The sequence below is a fragment of the Symphalangus syndactylus genome, chromosome 4, assembly GCF_028878055.3.
Source record: "Symphalangus syndactylus isolate Jambi chromosome 4, NHGRI_mSymSyn1-v2.1_pri, whole genome shotgun sequence".
In the NCBI taxonomy this organism is placed as follows: Eukaryota; Metazoa; Chordata; class Mammalia; order Primates; family Hylobatidae; genus Symphalangus; species Symphalangus syndactylus.
Window position 1 is genome coordinate 122,937,582 of NC_072426.2, and position 16,381 is coordinate 122,953,962.

The 16,381-nt window shown below is 34.5% G+C and overlaps 1 protein-coding gene across 5 annotated transcripts in view; it reads right to left on the reverse strand.

Annotated features, from left to right (window-relative positions):
* The window catches only part of IQCM (IQ motif containing M), a 646,606-nt gene that overhangs the window by 490,146 nt on the left and 140,079 nt on the right, over nucleotides 1-16,381 (reverse strand). For all 5 annotated transcript variants that reach the window (XR_010120562.1, XR_008657267.2, XR_008657268.1 and 2 more), the window contains 2 exons: nucleotides 14,251-14,341; nucleotides 9,693-9,781 (listed from right to left, as the gene is read on the reverse strand). Coding sequence is in view for 2 of the 5 variants with exons in the window: in XM_063638261.1 (XP_063494331.1) it covers nucleotides 9,693-9,781; nucleotides 14,251-14,341 (180 nt within the window). In the remaining 3 variants the exon portion in view is untranslated. The remainder of the gene's footprint in view (nucleotides 1-9,692; nucleotides 9,782-14,250; nucleotides 14,342-16,381) is intronic.

Genomic DNA, 16,381 nt, shown 5'->3' on the forward strand with positions numbered 1-16,381 from the left:
TGAAAATTCAAAAAATCAGAGCGACTCTTCTCCTCCAAAGAAACACAGCTCCTCGCCAGCAACGGAACAAAGCTGGACAGAGAATGACTTTGACAAGTTGAGAGAAGAAGGTTTCAGACGATCGGTAATAACAAACTTCTCTGAGCTAAAGGAGGATGTTCGAACCCATTGCAAAGAAGCTAAAAACCTTGAAAAAAGATTAGACAAATGGCTAACTAGAAGAAACAGAGTAGAGAAGACCTTAAATGACCTGATGGAGCTGAAAACCATGGCACAAGAACTACGTGACGCATGCACAAGCTTCAGTAGCTGATTCGATCAAGTGGAAGAAAGGGTATCAGTGATTGAAAATCAAATGAGTGAAATGAAGCGAGAAGAGAAGTTTAGAGAAAAAAGAGTAAAAAGAAACTAACAACGCCTTCAAGAAATATGAGACTATGTGAAAAGACCAAATCTACATCTGACTGGTGTACCTGAAAGTGACGGGGAGAATGGAACCAAGTTGGAAAACACTCTGCAAGATATTATCCAGGAGAATTCCCCAGCCTAGCAAGGCAGGCCAACATTTAAATTCAGGAAACAGAGAAAACCACAAAGATACTCCTCGAGAAGAGCAGTCCCAAGACACATAATTGTCAGATTCACCAAAGTTGAAATGAAGGAAAAAATGTTAATAGCAGCCAGAGAGAAAGGTTGGGTTACCCATAACGGGAAGCCCATAGACTAACAGCTGATCTCTCAGCAGAAACTCTACATGCCAGAAGAGTGGGGGCCAATATTCAACATTATTAAAGAAAATAATTTTCAACCCAGAATTTCATATCCAGCCAAACTAAGCTTCATAAGTGAAGGAGAAATAAAATCCTTTACAGACAAACAAAGGCTGAGAGATTTTGTCACCACCAGGCCTGCATTACAAGAGCTTCTGAAGGAAGCACTAAGCATGGAAAGGAACAAACGGTACCAGCCACTGCAAAAACATGCCTAATTGTAAAGACCATCGATGCTAGGAAGAAAGTGCAACTAATGAGCAAAATAACCAGCTAACATCATAATGACAGGATCAAATTCACACATAACAATATTAATCTTAAATGTAAATGGGCTAAATGCTCCAATTAAAAGACAGACTGGCAAACTGGTTGAAGAGTCAAGACCCATCAGTGTGCTGTATTCAGGAAACCCATCTCACGTGCAGAGACACACATAGGCTCAAAATAAAGGGATGGAAGATCTACTAAGCAAATGGAAAACAAAAAAATGCAGGGGTTGCAATCCTACTCTCTGATAAAATAGACTTTAAACCAACAAAGATCAAAAGAGACAAAGAAGGCCATTACATAATGGTAAAGGGATCAATTCAACAAGAAGAGCTAACTATCCTAAATATATATGCACCCAACACAGGAACACCCAGATTCATAAAGCAAGTTCTTAGAGACCTACGAAGAGACTTAGACTCCCACACAATAATAATGGGAGACTTTAACACCCCACTGTCAACATTAGACAGATCAATGAGACAGAAGGTTAACAAGGATATCCAGGAATTGAACTCAGCTCTGCACCAAGTACACCTAATAGACATCTACAGAACTCTCCACCCCAAATCAACAGAATATACATTCTTCTCAGAACCACTTCGCACTTATCCAAAAAAGGCTAAGTTTTTGTTGTTGTTTTTATTTCTAGGAGAGTTCTAGGCCACCAGAAATAGGTATGAACCATGAAAGCAAATTCTAAAGAACTTTAAACCCCTATGTAATATAGCTTTCTTATATTTTCTGAATTTAATTATTTACACTTTCTTGCCAGTTTGGCCACGTTTTAAAAATTATTTTTTCATATTTAAGCAGCATTATTAGGTATTCTGTACTCAGTACTCAGAAGTCTTTCTTTGCAGAGTTGTTCACCATAGTCTCAGAAAAAGATACAATGAAACAAAAACACACTGATGATTTTTTTCAGGTGTATTTTTTATTAAAAATGAAAACAGCATACTTGAGCTCCTTAGAGCCAGATGAAAATATTTATTCTAATAAATTAGGTAACTTTCCTCATTAAGTAGAAAAAATATGATAATTGGTACAACACTTTTACAAAATAAAATGCCAGTATCTTAATTAATCCAACAAAATATAGTAAACCCTTTTTATGTGCCAGACATTATTCTAAAGGATTTAGTATGAACAAATCAGTCAATGCTAACTGCCTTTATGGAGATTATATTCTAGCAGGAGGAGGCAAACAATACCAGATAAGTAAAATAGGCAGTATATCTTGATATCTTAAATGCTAGAAATCAAAGAAAGATAAGTAGATAGGTCTGGAGGATGTGGCTATGCCTATGACAGAGTAGTCAGGGATGGCCTTACTGTTAGAGAGGCCTTTAGGCAAAGCATAAAAATAGTGATGGATTGATGCCTGTAATCTCCAAAGAAAAAAACTTTCCAGGCAGAGAGAACAACACGTACACAGTTCCTGAGTTTGACATGTTAGGTTGGAAATGCCTATTAAAAATTAAAAATCCAGGTGAAAACCTTAATTAAGCAGTTCAACATGAACTGGAGTTTTGGAGAATAACCAGTCTGGAGATAAAATTGCGGAATCATCAGCCTATTAACGGTACTTAAAGCCATGATCTGGATAAAATTACAAGAGAATGTTGTTTAGCTAGAGAAGAAATTAAGAACTTGATATCTGGGCCTAATGTAACCACTGGGAGCCTCAGGCTCCCAGTAGGGATTTTAAAAATTGTCAGCATATAGAAGGTGGTCTGGTTAAACAGTAGTGCTCTTCAAAGTGAGATTTTGGAAGTATTACGAAGATTTTTGTAATTTGGAAGTATTTCTAGACCATAACTATTGGAGAATGTATGTATTATGATGGAGGGCAAAATCATGGGAGGAAAAGAGCTCAAGGAATAGAAAAGTGAATGGATTAAAAGACAATATCTATCCAAGATAAATATCACCAAAAAATATGAAAAGATTAGTGTTAGAGAAATTGACAAGGATCCAGGGTCTACATTTCTTTAAAGATATGCAAGAATAGATACAAATCAATAGATTACTATAAGGAGAGGATATATTTTGATGACATGAGATTCAAAGCTGAGCATGCTAGGGAAGATGAAGGGAGAATGGTTTGGAAACAGCAATGAGGAGCAAGGAGGAAACCACCCCACCACCGGTCTCAGAGGTATGAGGCATGAGAGGAAAAAAACCCAGGACCACCTGAAAGGGTGTCAGGGGAAGAAATGTCTTCAGGGCACAGATTTCAGTTAGGCCAGGAAGGGGAAGGAAACACTCAGATGAGGTTAAGGATTCTGAGTTTTTGCTGGCTATGAATTCAGGGGGCATAATGGATGAATTTCAGGAGTGGGAGGGTTGAGGGGTGACATCAGAAAAGAAGATATACAAAATTATATAGAGTGGGGTTTTAGTGATGCAGGTAGCCTGGAAGTCCTAGGTGTCTTGTGGAGACTGAGGTAGACAGAGCTTAAATACATAATGAGATCCGTCTTAAGAGTCTGAAGGCTGTCAACTTGGCAAGTAGAGAGAAATAAAGAATCTTGCCAGGAGCTGACTTTAGGGGATCCCTCCTCCCTCCTGCCAATGACTATGTAGAGATGTTTTTAATATCTGAGAAGCAGCCATCCAGAAAGAGGAAATTTTCTAACTTTTTATCTCTTTGAGGGCCATTTCATTCTTTCCTTGAGGATTACACATGTAACAAAATAGAAGAGCAAAAGGCAGAGTCAAGGTCTCTAGCAGGATAACAGTGACAATAGCAAAAATAGCAGACTCCACGAAGGGCTACAGTTACTGTATTTACACAAGACCATAAACCTCACTGCCACTTCCTGAATTTATAATGTGATAGTGAAAGTCGGTCAATGTTGTGATGGGGTGTGTCTTGTGATTACAGTAATATGTCCTTTAGGACAGGACCAAAGCTAAGTAATCAAACAACATGTTTTTTAGTATATTATGCATTAAAATTTATATGAATGTAGGAAGTTGTGACTAATTAAGGTAGCTCAATTTTATTAAGCACCAGGAGGTATATTATGCACTTGACAAGCATTATCTAAACACTTTGAGGTTGGAATTGGTATTATCCCCCCTCTACCCAATGAAGAAATTGAGTCACAATGCAATTAAGTAACTTGGATAAGATTTGAAGCTAGAAACTCTAACCTCATTAGAGTAACTTCAGTGCTTTCACTATTAATCACTATACCATACTGCTTTAAAAGGCAAGGCTTCAAAAGGAAATAGATGATTTTTTAAGCAAACAGAGAGAAATCATAACTAGCCTTATATCTTATGTTCTAATTTCCTTTTCTTTTTCCTTTAGTAAGAATAATTATTTATTCTAAAGAAGAATTGAGGACCTCCAGTTCCAAAATGGCAACATAGAAGCAAGCTAGCATAACCCCCTAGAAACCCATAAACAAATATACAGTGCCAAGATTATTACCAGAAATATACCAGAACTCAAATACAAAAATTATGGACACAAGTCAGTTCTTGGGGCCACAAAGAAGTGAAAAAACTTCATGTAGACAGTAAGAGAATTGGCACGTCCACAATGCCTCACCCCACATTCTACCTGGCACCAAGTATGCAAAAAATACTCCCCAAAATCACGGTTTTGACACTGGAAAAGTGAGATCAAAGCGAACGAACAGCTTTTTCACCATCTTGGGTTCTCTGACAGGAGATCTGTCCCTCCCCTGACCCATAAGAAGCATCATTAGTGCCTGAGAGGAGAAATATCCCTGAGGACAGGTAGAGACAAAGTAGGGATGCAGGACTACCATCTCCAGCTCTGGAAACTGCTCTACAACTTGGCCAAGGGCCAAATAAGAGTGGCTTTTAAGCAGCATCACACTCCAGGAGGTATGTTTCACATGTCTCACGGGCACAAACCTTTGCCAGCCTATCCCACTGCTGAGCTATCCCCATTGGGACTTCCTGCACTTGGGAAGGGTAGCACTCCAAACACTTGCTAGAGCTGAGAAAAATCTGGGCTTAAGGTGCCATCTAGAACTGAAAAGGAGGCAGTTGCCTGGCAGTAAAGAACCTATAAGCAAATATATCCAATAAAAAACAAAAGAAGCAAGACAGAGAAGACAAAAATAAATAAAATAATAATTAAATAAGACCAAATTAATCTTACAATGCAAAGACGTAGATGTACATCCACAAATAACCACCACAAACAGGGAACCATGAATTCCTCAAGCAGACAAAGCAAAGATACAGCAACTGACTCTAATGAAACAGCAGTTGGTGAGCTCTTCGACCAAGAACCAAAAATAGTAATTTTAAAGAAACTTGGTTATCTCCCGGATAACACAAAAAAACAATCCAGAAACCTACTAGAGAAATTTAACAAAGAGATTGAAATAATTTTTTAAAATTAAATGGAAATCTAGAAACTGATAAATACATTTGCTGAACTGAAAAATTCATTAGAAGCTCTCAACAGAAAGGATCAAGAAGAGCAAAGAACCAGTGAGCTCAAATACAGACTATTTGAAAATACATGGAGAAGAAAAAGAAAAAAAGAATGAAAAGCAAGAAAGATCACCTAAAAGATATAGAAAATTACCTCAAAAGACCAAATCTAAGAATTATTGGTGTTTAAGAGGGAAGTCAACAAGAGCAAAGGGTAGAAAGCTTATTCAAGGAAATAACAGAAAACTTTCCAAAACTTAATCAAAGATAAATATCCAGGTACGGGAAGGTCAGAGAACACCAAACAGATTTGACTCAAATAAGACTACTCCATGGCATATGATAATCAGACCCTCAAAGGTCAAGGATAAAGAAAGAATCCTAAAAGCAACAAGAGAAAAAAAGCAAATAACATAAAAAAGCTCCAATTAATCTGGCAACAGACTTCTCAATGGAAATCATACATGCCAGGAGAGAATAGAATAACATTTTCAAAGTGCTGAAACAGAAAAACTATTGCCAGCTAAGAATACTGTATCCAACAAAACTACCCTTCAAATATAAAAGACTGATAAATTCTTTCCCAGACAAGCAAAAGTGGAGGTAATTCACTACCAGAATACCCATCTTACAATACATTCTAAAGGAAGTTCTTCAATCTAAAAGAAAAAGACACTAATGTGTTTTTAAAAAATGGAAGTTATAAAACCCACTGGTAAAATTAAGTACAAGGACAAACCCAGAATACTATAATAATATAATTGCTGTATGCAATCCATTAATAAATCAATCTAGTATGAAGTCCTAAAGACAAATCTAGCAACAATAATAGCTAGATTGACCTGTTAAGAGATTGATAATGTTTCAAAAAAGGACATACGAATGGCCAATAGGCATATGAAAAATGCTCTATGGAGACATGTGAATCAAAACTACAATGAAATATGCTATTACCCCAGTTAAAAACGGCTTTTATTAAAAAGACAGGCAATAAAAGATGCTGATTATATGAAGAAAGAGAAGCCTTAAACACTGTTAGTGGGCATGGAAATTAGTACAGACATTATTCAGAACAGTATGAAGTTTCCTTACAATTGCTAAAACTAGAACTACCGTATGATCCAGCAATTCCACTACTGGGTATATATCTTTTAAAAAGGAAATGAATATATCAAAAAGACATCTGCATTCCCATGTTTATTGCAGGACTATTCACAACAGACAAAATATGGACTCAACATATGTGCCCATCAACAGATGAGTAAAGAAAATGTGACATATATTATGCACAATGGAATATGACTCTGCCATAAAAAAGAATGCAATCCTGTCATTTGTGACAACATGGAGGGAACTAGAGGTCGTTAAGTGAAGTAAGCCAAGCACAGAAAGATAAATATTGTGTGTTCTCATTCATATGTGAAAGCAAAAAAAAAAATGAATCTCAAAGATAAACAGTAGATTTGTTGTTATCAGAGGCCATGAAGGGCAGGGAGGAGAAAAGATGAAAAGAAGATGTAAATATATGGGTTGCCGGAAGAAATAAGACCTAGTGTTAGATAGATCAGCAGGGTAACTACAGTTTACAATAATCTATTGCATGTTTCAAAATAGCTAGAAGAGAAGAATGGAAATGGTTCTGTCATAAAGAGAAGACAAATATTTATGGTGATGGACGTCCTAAGAACTGATTTGATCTTTACAAATTACATGAATGTATTAAATAATCATGTGTATCACCAAACTATGTACATGTGTTATGCATGAATTGTAAAAAAAAAAAAAAAAAAAAAGAATTGGGTGATAATTTGAGTCCAGTAGATCACCATATACCCCAGGGAAAACGGCAATATCTACATTTTTTACTATTTATATATTATCTTGTTAAATAGACCTCAATGACTATGTCAGATATTCACTGAAGCTATAAATTATTATGTAGAGTTATAATAATGATGTGGAGAATAAGCTTTTCTGTGCAGACTTTTTAGACTATAGCCTTAACATGAACAAAGAAATTAACAACAATAAAAAGTATTCATTATTTTTCACCAAAGACACAAAGTGTGGACCACTCTTAAATTATTCCACATTTTACGAATAGCTTACACAAAATAAGTTGCTGGCCATAATCTTTCAGATATTTCTAGCCTTACTTTAAAAATATGTAATTATAAAAGAATGATGTGGCTGAAAATAAAATAAAAACTTCCTACATAACAAATGAGTGAAAATCCCTATTCTTATTTGATTAAAGATACATTTCATTTTAAAGGAAAAAAGAACACCTACTCTATAGCATTTGGAAAGAATGATTTTTATTGTAAAACTTTTTACTTTTTCGGCATATTCAACCTGCCAACTCTCCATGAAGTTATATGAGTATTGAGATACTTATAATATCATAAAACTAATAATCTCCTCAACAATTTGTTTTTAAAGCATATAAACTAAACTGCATAACACTGTTTATTTTGATGGTATCTCTGCAGTCTACGTATAATCAGTTTTTAAAAAGAATTGTAAAAAATAGTATCTAGTATTTTATTTTCTCAATTTCTTTTTTTCTTTAGCAGTTATTGAGTTTTAGCCTACTGTGCAGAGACAGGTACACAGATAATACTGAAGTATACTTCACTTGGGTGGTTTTTTCTTTTTAATTTACATTTGTTCATTCATTTAACATATGGTTATTAGCACCTACTATGTATGTGTCATGCACTGGAATAAGTATGAGGAGTCTTTTAGCTTCTATGAAGTTATGGTTCAATTAATAAACATTTCACAATTCAGCAGAACATTTCTGCATCGGTAGAACCTTTAGCAAGTTTCAAAACTTATCACATGGGTGACTACCAATTCTGCCAGCATTTTCCATTCACAATTTCATAATTATCTGCAGCTAATAACCAGGATTCTCTCAAATATTTTAGAAAAAGTTTTCTACTCTTGTTTAGCATTAAATAAACTATGGTCTAGCCCCTGTACATAAGCTCCATAAATACAGAAAAATAAGATTTGAATGAATTTCAACATCCAAACTAAAGCTATGAGAATTGCCAAGTCCTTCAAAGAGCTAAAAAGTTCCCCTGCAAGATGATGACACAACTGATCCATGTGAGGTGAATGATACTTGAAGACTGAGGCTTTCATCAACCCTTCGATCATCCCGAATAAATTCTAAATGTCACAGAATTAGTAGAACTTTAACTTATGGTAAAGAGCTATAGAACACAGCTTTCAAGGAGATCAGATTTCAAGAGTATTATTTATTACACCCATTAGACCCTAGCCTTGTATAAATATTTGCCTACATTTACTTCCACACATGTATATTCAATTTTAGAATCACTTGAGACCCATACATTATTGTATTGCCCTGGGACCTCAAATTATCTAATAAAGCCTTAAAATAATTTAAGCTCTGAACCAATGTAACAATCAAAATTGTAAAACACATCTATTGCATATCTTCAACATTTTGACAGCATATTCACAAATTTTAGTTTTGGTGAATATTGATTGGAATAATGAAAACATGATTCATAGAATTTGTTTGGAAGTGAGCTTCCACTTAATGCTTGAGTTCCTTCTATAATAATCCAAACAGAAGGTGGTAAAATTATAAAGGATATCATATGCAAAAGTGCCTTGAGAACCCAAGGAAGAGTTTATTCAGCAAACTTTTAAAAATTTCTTCTGAAATCAATAAAAGTCCTACTTTACAAGAAGAGTTTTCCCTTAATGACAGCCTGAAGCTCATGAGGAACAAATTAAAAAGAGGGAAAACTAAAAAATAGTTGCTTTGAATCAATAGCCCCCTGGGTCTTTAAGCAGTTCAAGTTCCAGAGAGTTTCTCAATCACACTTAAGGGACTTTAAAGAATCATCTATATTCTCTTTTAAAGAATTGTATATATTTTTTTAAAAAACAACAATAACTCAACTGTAAATAAACTTTTAAAATTACAAATTTTATCTTTATAATTTACTACAACCTGCAATATTCATATTTTTAAAAATCCAGTCTCTCAATTTCAGATAAAGGCATGGAAAACTAGTCATTAGTAGTTGTTTCCAAAATCTGCTTATCTTTGATACAGTGTTTGAAATGAAAATAAAGGAAATAACTCTGTTCAATACTAGCTCTTTGTTTTTGCATTTAAATGAATGCAAAATAATGAAAATCAATGTGCTGCTACCAACATTTATGTATAAGACTCACCAGGTTCTTTCAGAAGTGCCAAGGTAGAGGTCCCAGGTTGTAAGTAAAGATGGACAGGAAAGGGATAGAATAATTCCAACATTCTGTTTCTGAAACATTAAGTTGGATCTTTAAGTAATTTGATAGTCCCTATTTTGTAATACAAATCTTCAACACTAAAGTTATAGGACTAAATGTTAATCATAGAAAACCACTTGTCTCTGGTCAACAGGACTACACCTGTTGTTCCCTCAGTGCCTTGCAGAGTAAATATTATTAAGCAAAGACAAAATACTACCAAATTTTGCTGGTTCTGAGATGAATAACAAATAGGAATATTTGCTTTCCAAATGAGCCCAAACTAGCAAAAATCAGGAAAATGAACAACCATCATATCTATCTATTTCTTCAGTGTTTTACAAGAGATTTTTGAGTAGCATGTTTTCCTAACATGATTTGGAGAGCTTCAATCCCAACAGCTGAATAAAGTCAAGTATCACATAGAAACTTGGGAAAATGTGAATAAGCAAAAAGAAAATAAAAATCTCCCCTAATCTTATTACCCTGATATTTTAGTAATAATTGCAAACCCTTCAACGCTTCCTGTAGCCCAGCATTTAGGGCACTATTCTAATCCTTTTTATATGTTTTACCTGATATATTCTTCAAAACAAGCATGTAGGTACTTACTATTATGACGCTTATTGTATAAATGAAGAAACTAAGACATTTAGGGGTTAAGCAGTATACAGTTCAGATTATTCCAGCTAGAAATGGGTGGGGTCAGGATTCAAATTCAGGCAGTGGGACTTCAGGAACCATATTACTATTTTATACTGATTCCATTTGACATGATTAGCATATGGAATACATTTCATTCCTTTTCTCTGTTTAAGTGTACATAAATGCACGCAGAATTTTATACTATTGTTTTACACTAATATATCATGGAGATCTTTCTTTATAAATGTACAAAGGTGCACATTGTTATTTTGACCCATTACATAGAATTCCATGTTATTCTGGCCCATTACATAGAAATTCATTGTATAGATGTTGACATACTGATCACTTATTTAACAGTGTTCTTCTGTGGGATATATTTATTGGTTTTGCTTTTTTATTGTTTATAAACAAGGATGAAAATCTTTGAACATTCATATTTGTGCACCTGTATTTCCTTGTGTTACTATAAATGCCTAGAAATTAAAATGTTGGTTCAAAAGTTATATAAATCTTACATAAATTTCTAGAATTTTAAAACATTTGCCCAGAAAGAAGCATGGTCTATGAAAGAGGAGACTCTTCGGAGATTCACATTTGGCACATAGTAGGCACTCAATAAATAGTAAAGAAATAACTAATGATAGGATCTATTAATTTGACTGTCACTCATGTGGTCATGCCCACGGAGTTGGCCAAAGGACTGAGGTATCCCTTAAGTTTTATCAAGAGAAAATGGAGAGACATGAGTATGCAGTCAGTTTTATAAAATTCCATTTGAAATTCTAGAACTTTTTTTTTTTTTTTTTTGAGACAGAGTCTCGCTGTCGCCCAGGCTGGAGTGCAGTGGCGTGATCTCGGCTCACTGCAGGCTCTGCCCCCCGGTGGTTCACGCCATTCTCCTGCCTCAGCCTCCTGAGTAGCTGGGACTACAGGCACCCGCCACCTCGCCCGGCTAATTTTTTGTATTTTTAGTAGAGACGGGGTTTCACTGTGTTAGCCAGGATGGTCTCGATCTCCTGACCTCGTGATCCGCCCGCCTCGGCCTCCCAAAGTGCTGGGATTACAGGCATGAGCCACCGCGCCCGGCCTAGAACGTTTTTATATATCACCAAGAATGGGATCAAATTTCATTGATCAGGCATAATTTCCTTTGATTTCTAATATCTGGTCCATGGATAAGTGTTATTTAATCGCCAAGTTAGAACTAATTATGTATTTTCAATTGTTCCTAATGAAAGATTCTAATGGAAGTAGACCATTCAACCACTGAAGCAAAATATTTTACAGACATTAAGATGAAATGGCAGTTGCTTCACACAAATGTGAAATGCCATGAGGGATTCTATCATTATTTTATAATATCCTCATTCTGTTATGAAATTGATCAGAACAACCTAAACATGAATTGTCATGTAACACAGGAAACTCACTGATCACAAAACTGGGCAAAGAAGTCCAGGCTCACTTGCCTAAATTACAGAATGTATTTACTGAAATGCAGTTGTCATACCTCCAAATGCACCAAATAATATCAACTAAAAATTAGCACTAGTAAATAAGTGATTAATAAATGCATTTTGTTGATGGGAAATTAAAATTTAGGATGAACCCATATCTATCATCATCATAAAAAGTATTTTAATGTAGGGCAATCTTTGAATTTAGAATTCAAAGGTACATTGAAGAACTTTACTTTCTTAAACTTATATTGAAATTGTGAAAGTATTCAATTGTGTTTTCCCACTACAGGTCAAAAATAGACAAGTTTAGAAAAGGGAAGAAATCATATATTTAAAAGATTTGGTCATATTCATGTTTTGCTCAAGGAAATTTCTTTTGTTGGCCCAATATTTCAATAGTCATCCCAAAAATATTATAGTCATATTAACAATCAGTATTTTTCAAGGCATCTTCAGGATAATTATAAGTTGTTTATATACAACTTTTCTCACAGGGGTCTCTTTAACTTCAACAAAAACCTTTTGGGAGTTTTATGAAGAGTTGAGTCATTCATACTAATTAGTCCTAGAGCCTGTCCCTGCATTGTTAACAATCTCATACACAATTTCCCAACTGATTATATTATCTTTTCTTCTGCTTATATTCTCATTGCTGTTTCCTTATCTTCATTATGTGGTGAACTCGATTTCAAAAAAAATTTTGGTCTAATGACATTCTATTTGTCTAGTTAAGCATGGGTTTCCAAAAATCCTTAGTCACCACCTCCCAAAGCACTTATTTGTCTTTCCCCCTGCATTCCCATCACACTTTTAACATTAATGAAATGAAGCTAACTGTTAAAGTAGGAAACAAGTTACCACCATCAACTAGCTATAAATAAAGACAAGGCAGCCCAGGTGTATTGAAGTTCAGGCTTTATATGCCCTGGGCTGTCACTGGAAGTACATGCACTTGCTCTTAATTTCAAAGGATGTTGATCTTCCTCATTAAGCAGGACATGTTTTCATTAAAAATGGGAAGTTAGGGTGTCAAGGGAGCTTTATCTTCTACCAGTTGCAGAAGAAACAATTCTTTGGAAAATAGTCAACTCTCTTGAGAAAGACATTATACTGAAAGATATTATACCTGATCAGATTTATTAATAAGTGCTTCACTTGTCCCTAAAACATTATTATTCTGCCATGGCTTACCAGCCTCATCTAAAGATACTGAAAATGATTTTCAAATCAGTTAACTTTTTCAGTTAGTAAAAGCTGACTTGAAATTCTAAACAATTTGGCTAAATTGCTATATTAATTACTCTTTTAGGAGCTACCAATTTGCTAGACCAATTTGGATCTTGAGTTAAAATGGGTAACTCAACGGCAGAAAAGAAATTTATAAAAACTAGTAAATTTCCAATATAATAATTTATTTTCCTTTGTAATTAATGTCTTCCCTTATCATGGGTATAACCAAACTTTTAGTATTAAGGCTGTGTATATATTTCACTCTTTCAAATTTGAGTATTGTATTACACTTAAGCCAAGAAAGTGGTTACCCTGAGCATGGATCTTCTAGTGTTAAGGACATAGTTCACAACTTAAATGTTGGAAGACCCATAAAGTTCTTCGTAGCCTTGCCAGCATTTCCTCAACTAACTTATAGCTGTGTCAATTACCCCAAATTTCTGACCATGTTATAATATCAATGAATTATTGTAAAACAAGCTACTGAAAAATATATTTTAGCAGAGAAGTATTTACTGTCTGTAAGTGTAAATGTTCTTAGAAAATATGTGCTGAAGGGCTTAGAGGTTCTGTCTATAGCTCCAGGGCCAACTATTGTGTATGTAATTTTAAAGTTATCTTGAAGATGGTGATGCTGTTTCATGCAATAATTCAGAAAAGGAAATGACCCATCTCCAGACACTTTTGGAAAGCAGAGACAATGCTCAGAATTCCTGTGTTCAAACTATGTTCTGTAGAACCAGCGTCACCTTCTGTTAGAAAAAGACTAACCTTTAATTATTAGATTTAGAAAGGAAAATTATAACTTACTCTGCTCCATAATTGCTGCAGATGAGTTATTAAAATTCTAAACTTATGTAATATTATCATAAAATATGGCATTTTTTTCTCAGGAAAGCCACAAATTGGATTCAAGCTTATGCACTGTAAAACCCAGATGGTTTACTTAACTACTCAGACATCCTCCAGTTCAAAAGTTAATTGAACTGAAAACAAAAATTTTGATAACTGATATGCTTTGAGGAACTCAAGCAGAACAATAAATTAGCTTCATGTATGGGGTGTTAATAGAAAAACTTGAGAGACCATGACAATTGGTCAGGGAATATTGGCGAAGTAGAAGAAAATATATATTTTGTATAGGTTCGTTAATTATACATTACCTGGACTCCTCAAAGTGCTGTTGCTTTGCTGTCTCCATTTTTTTACTCACTGGTTCAATAATAGTCATGATTTTATCCAATTTAACTTGTCCTGAAATTTTGTTAAAGTTTTAATTGCATACTATTAGTTTTCAAGTTGTAAATGCATTTTTCGAATTCAATTGCAAATCACAGATTTTTAATAACAAGAGCTATAATCTTTTAAAATGTTACTAACACAGAGATACTAAAAATCACAGTTGAGTAGTTTCCTTTACTCCATGCTACTCAGATGCTTTGCAATTACTAAACTTTAGGACTGAAAATTATAGTGCAAATGAACTACATATATCAGAAAGGAGATTGCTCTCAGAGAAATGGCTGCAACAGCATAGCATATACCGATGAATACAAACAGCCTCATTTATACATATCAGTATTATTATAATCATTATCATCACAAAGCTTAGTTCTTACAGAAGGGGCTGCTATTTTAAAATAATTTGGCAAATCTCTCGTTCCTATAAATAGGAACACAAAGTGCTCCAGAAATCTCATTATTTGATAGAGTAAGACTAACATCCACAAAAGGCAAAGGTTCTACTTTTTAAAAAATCTAATTCTTCAAGTCTAAAGAGAAATTTACATAAGTATTTTTAAAATACTCATTGCTTTCTATTGTCCACAGATAATGGGACCAATATATAGTTTGAAATATTATAACAAAAATATTATCAGGTAACTATTGAGCACCTTCTAGCTACTAGCTCAGATATATTATTAATAAAAGATGCAGAACACATGAGACAAAACCCTCTGCTTTAGGAAATTACAGGCTAGTTGGATCTCAATGTCATCAAAAAGAAGAGCATACTAGACTGAATTATGTAATGTATATTCAAAATGTACGTTCAGAGAACATAAAATTTTTGTAGAAATGGAAAACAGAATATTAATATTGATTAACTACAGTCGGCCTTCGGTGTCCTCGGGTTCTGCATCTGCAGATTCAATCAACCACAGATTGACAATATTCAGAAAAAAAAAATTAAAAATACAATACAATAAAATAATATAAATTTAAAAACAATATAGTATGAAAGCTATTTGCATAGTTTACATAGCATTTTGTATTATAAGTAATCTAGAGATGATTTAAAGTATACGAGAAGAAATTGATGCCAATCATTTTGACACTACTCCACAAGACAGAGAAAGAGGGAACCCTAATTCATTCTATGAAGCCAGCATCACCCTCCTAACAAAACCAGGAAAGGACATAACTAAAACGAAAACTACAGACTGATATCCCTGATGAACATAGATGCTAAAATCCTTAACAAAATACTAGCTAACTGAATCCAACAACATATCTAAAAGATAATCCACCATGATCAAGTGGGCTTCATACCAGGGATGCAGGGATGGTTTAACATATGCAAGTCAATAAATGTGATACACCACATACACAGAATTAAAAACAAAAATCACATGATCATCTCAATAGATGCAGAAAAAGCATTTGATGAAATCCAGCACCTCTTTATGATTAAAACTCCCAGAAAAATCAGCATACAAAGGACATACCTCAATGTAATAAAAGCCATCTATGACAAACCCACAGCCGACATAATACTGAATGGGGAAAAGTTGAAAGCATTCCCTCTGAGAACTGGAACAAGACAAGAATGCCCACTCTTACCATTCCTCTTCAATGTAATACTGGAAGTCCTAGCCAGAGCAATCAGACAAGAGAAAGAAATAAAGGGCAACCAAATCTCTAAAGAGGAAGTCAAACTGTCACTGTTTGCTGAAGATACTTTCATTTACCTTGAAAACTCTAAAGACTCCTCCAGAAAGTTCCTAGAACTGATAAAAAAAAAATTCAGCAAAGTTTCCGGATACAGGATTAATGTACACAAATCAGTAGCTCTTCCATACACCAACAGAGCCCAAGCAGAAAATCAAATCAAAAACTCAACCCGTTTTACAATAGCTGCAAACAAAAAATAAAATACTTAGGAATATACCTAACCAAGGAGGCAAAAGACTTCTACAAGGAAAACTACAAAACACTGCTGAAAGAAATCATACATGACACAAAAAATGGAAACACATGCCATGCTCATGGATGGGTAGAATCAATATTGTG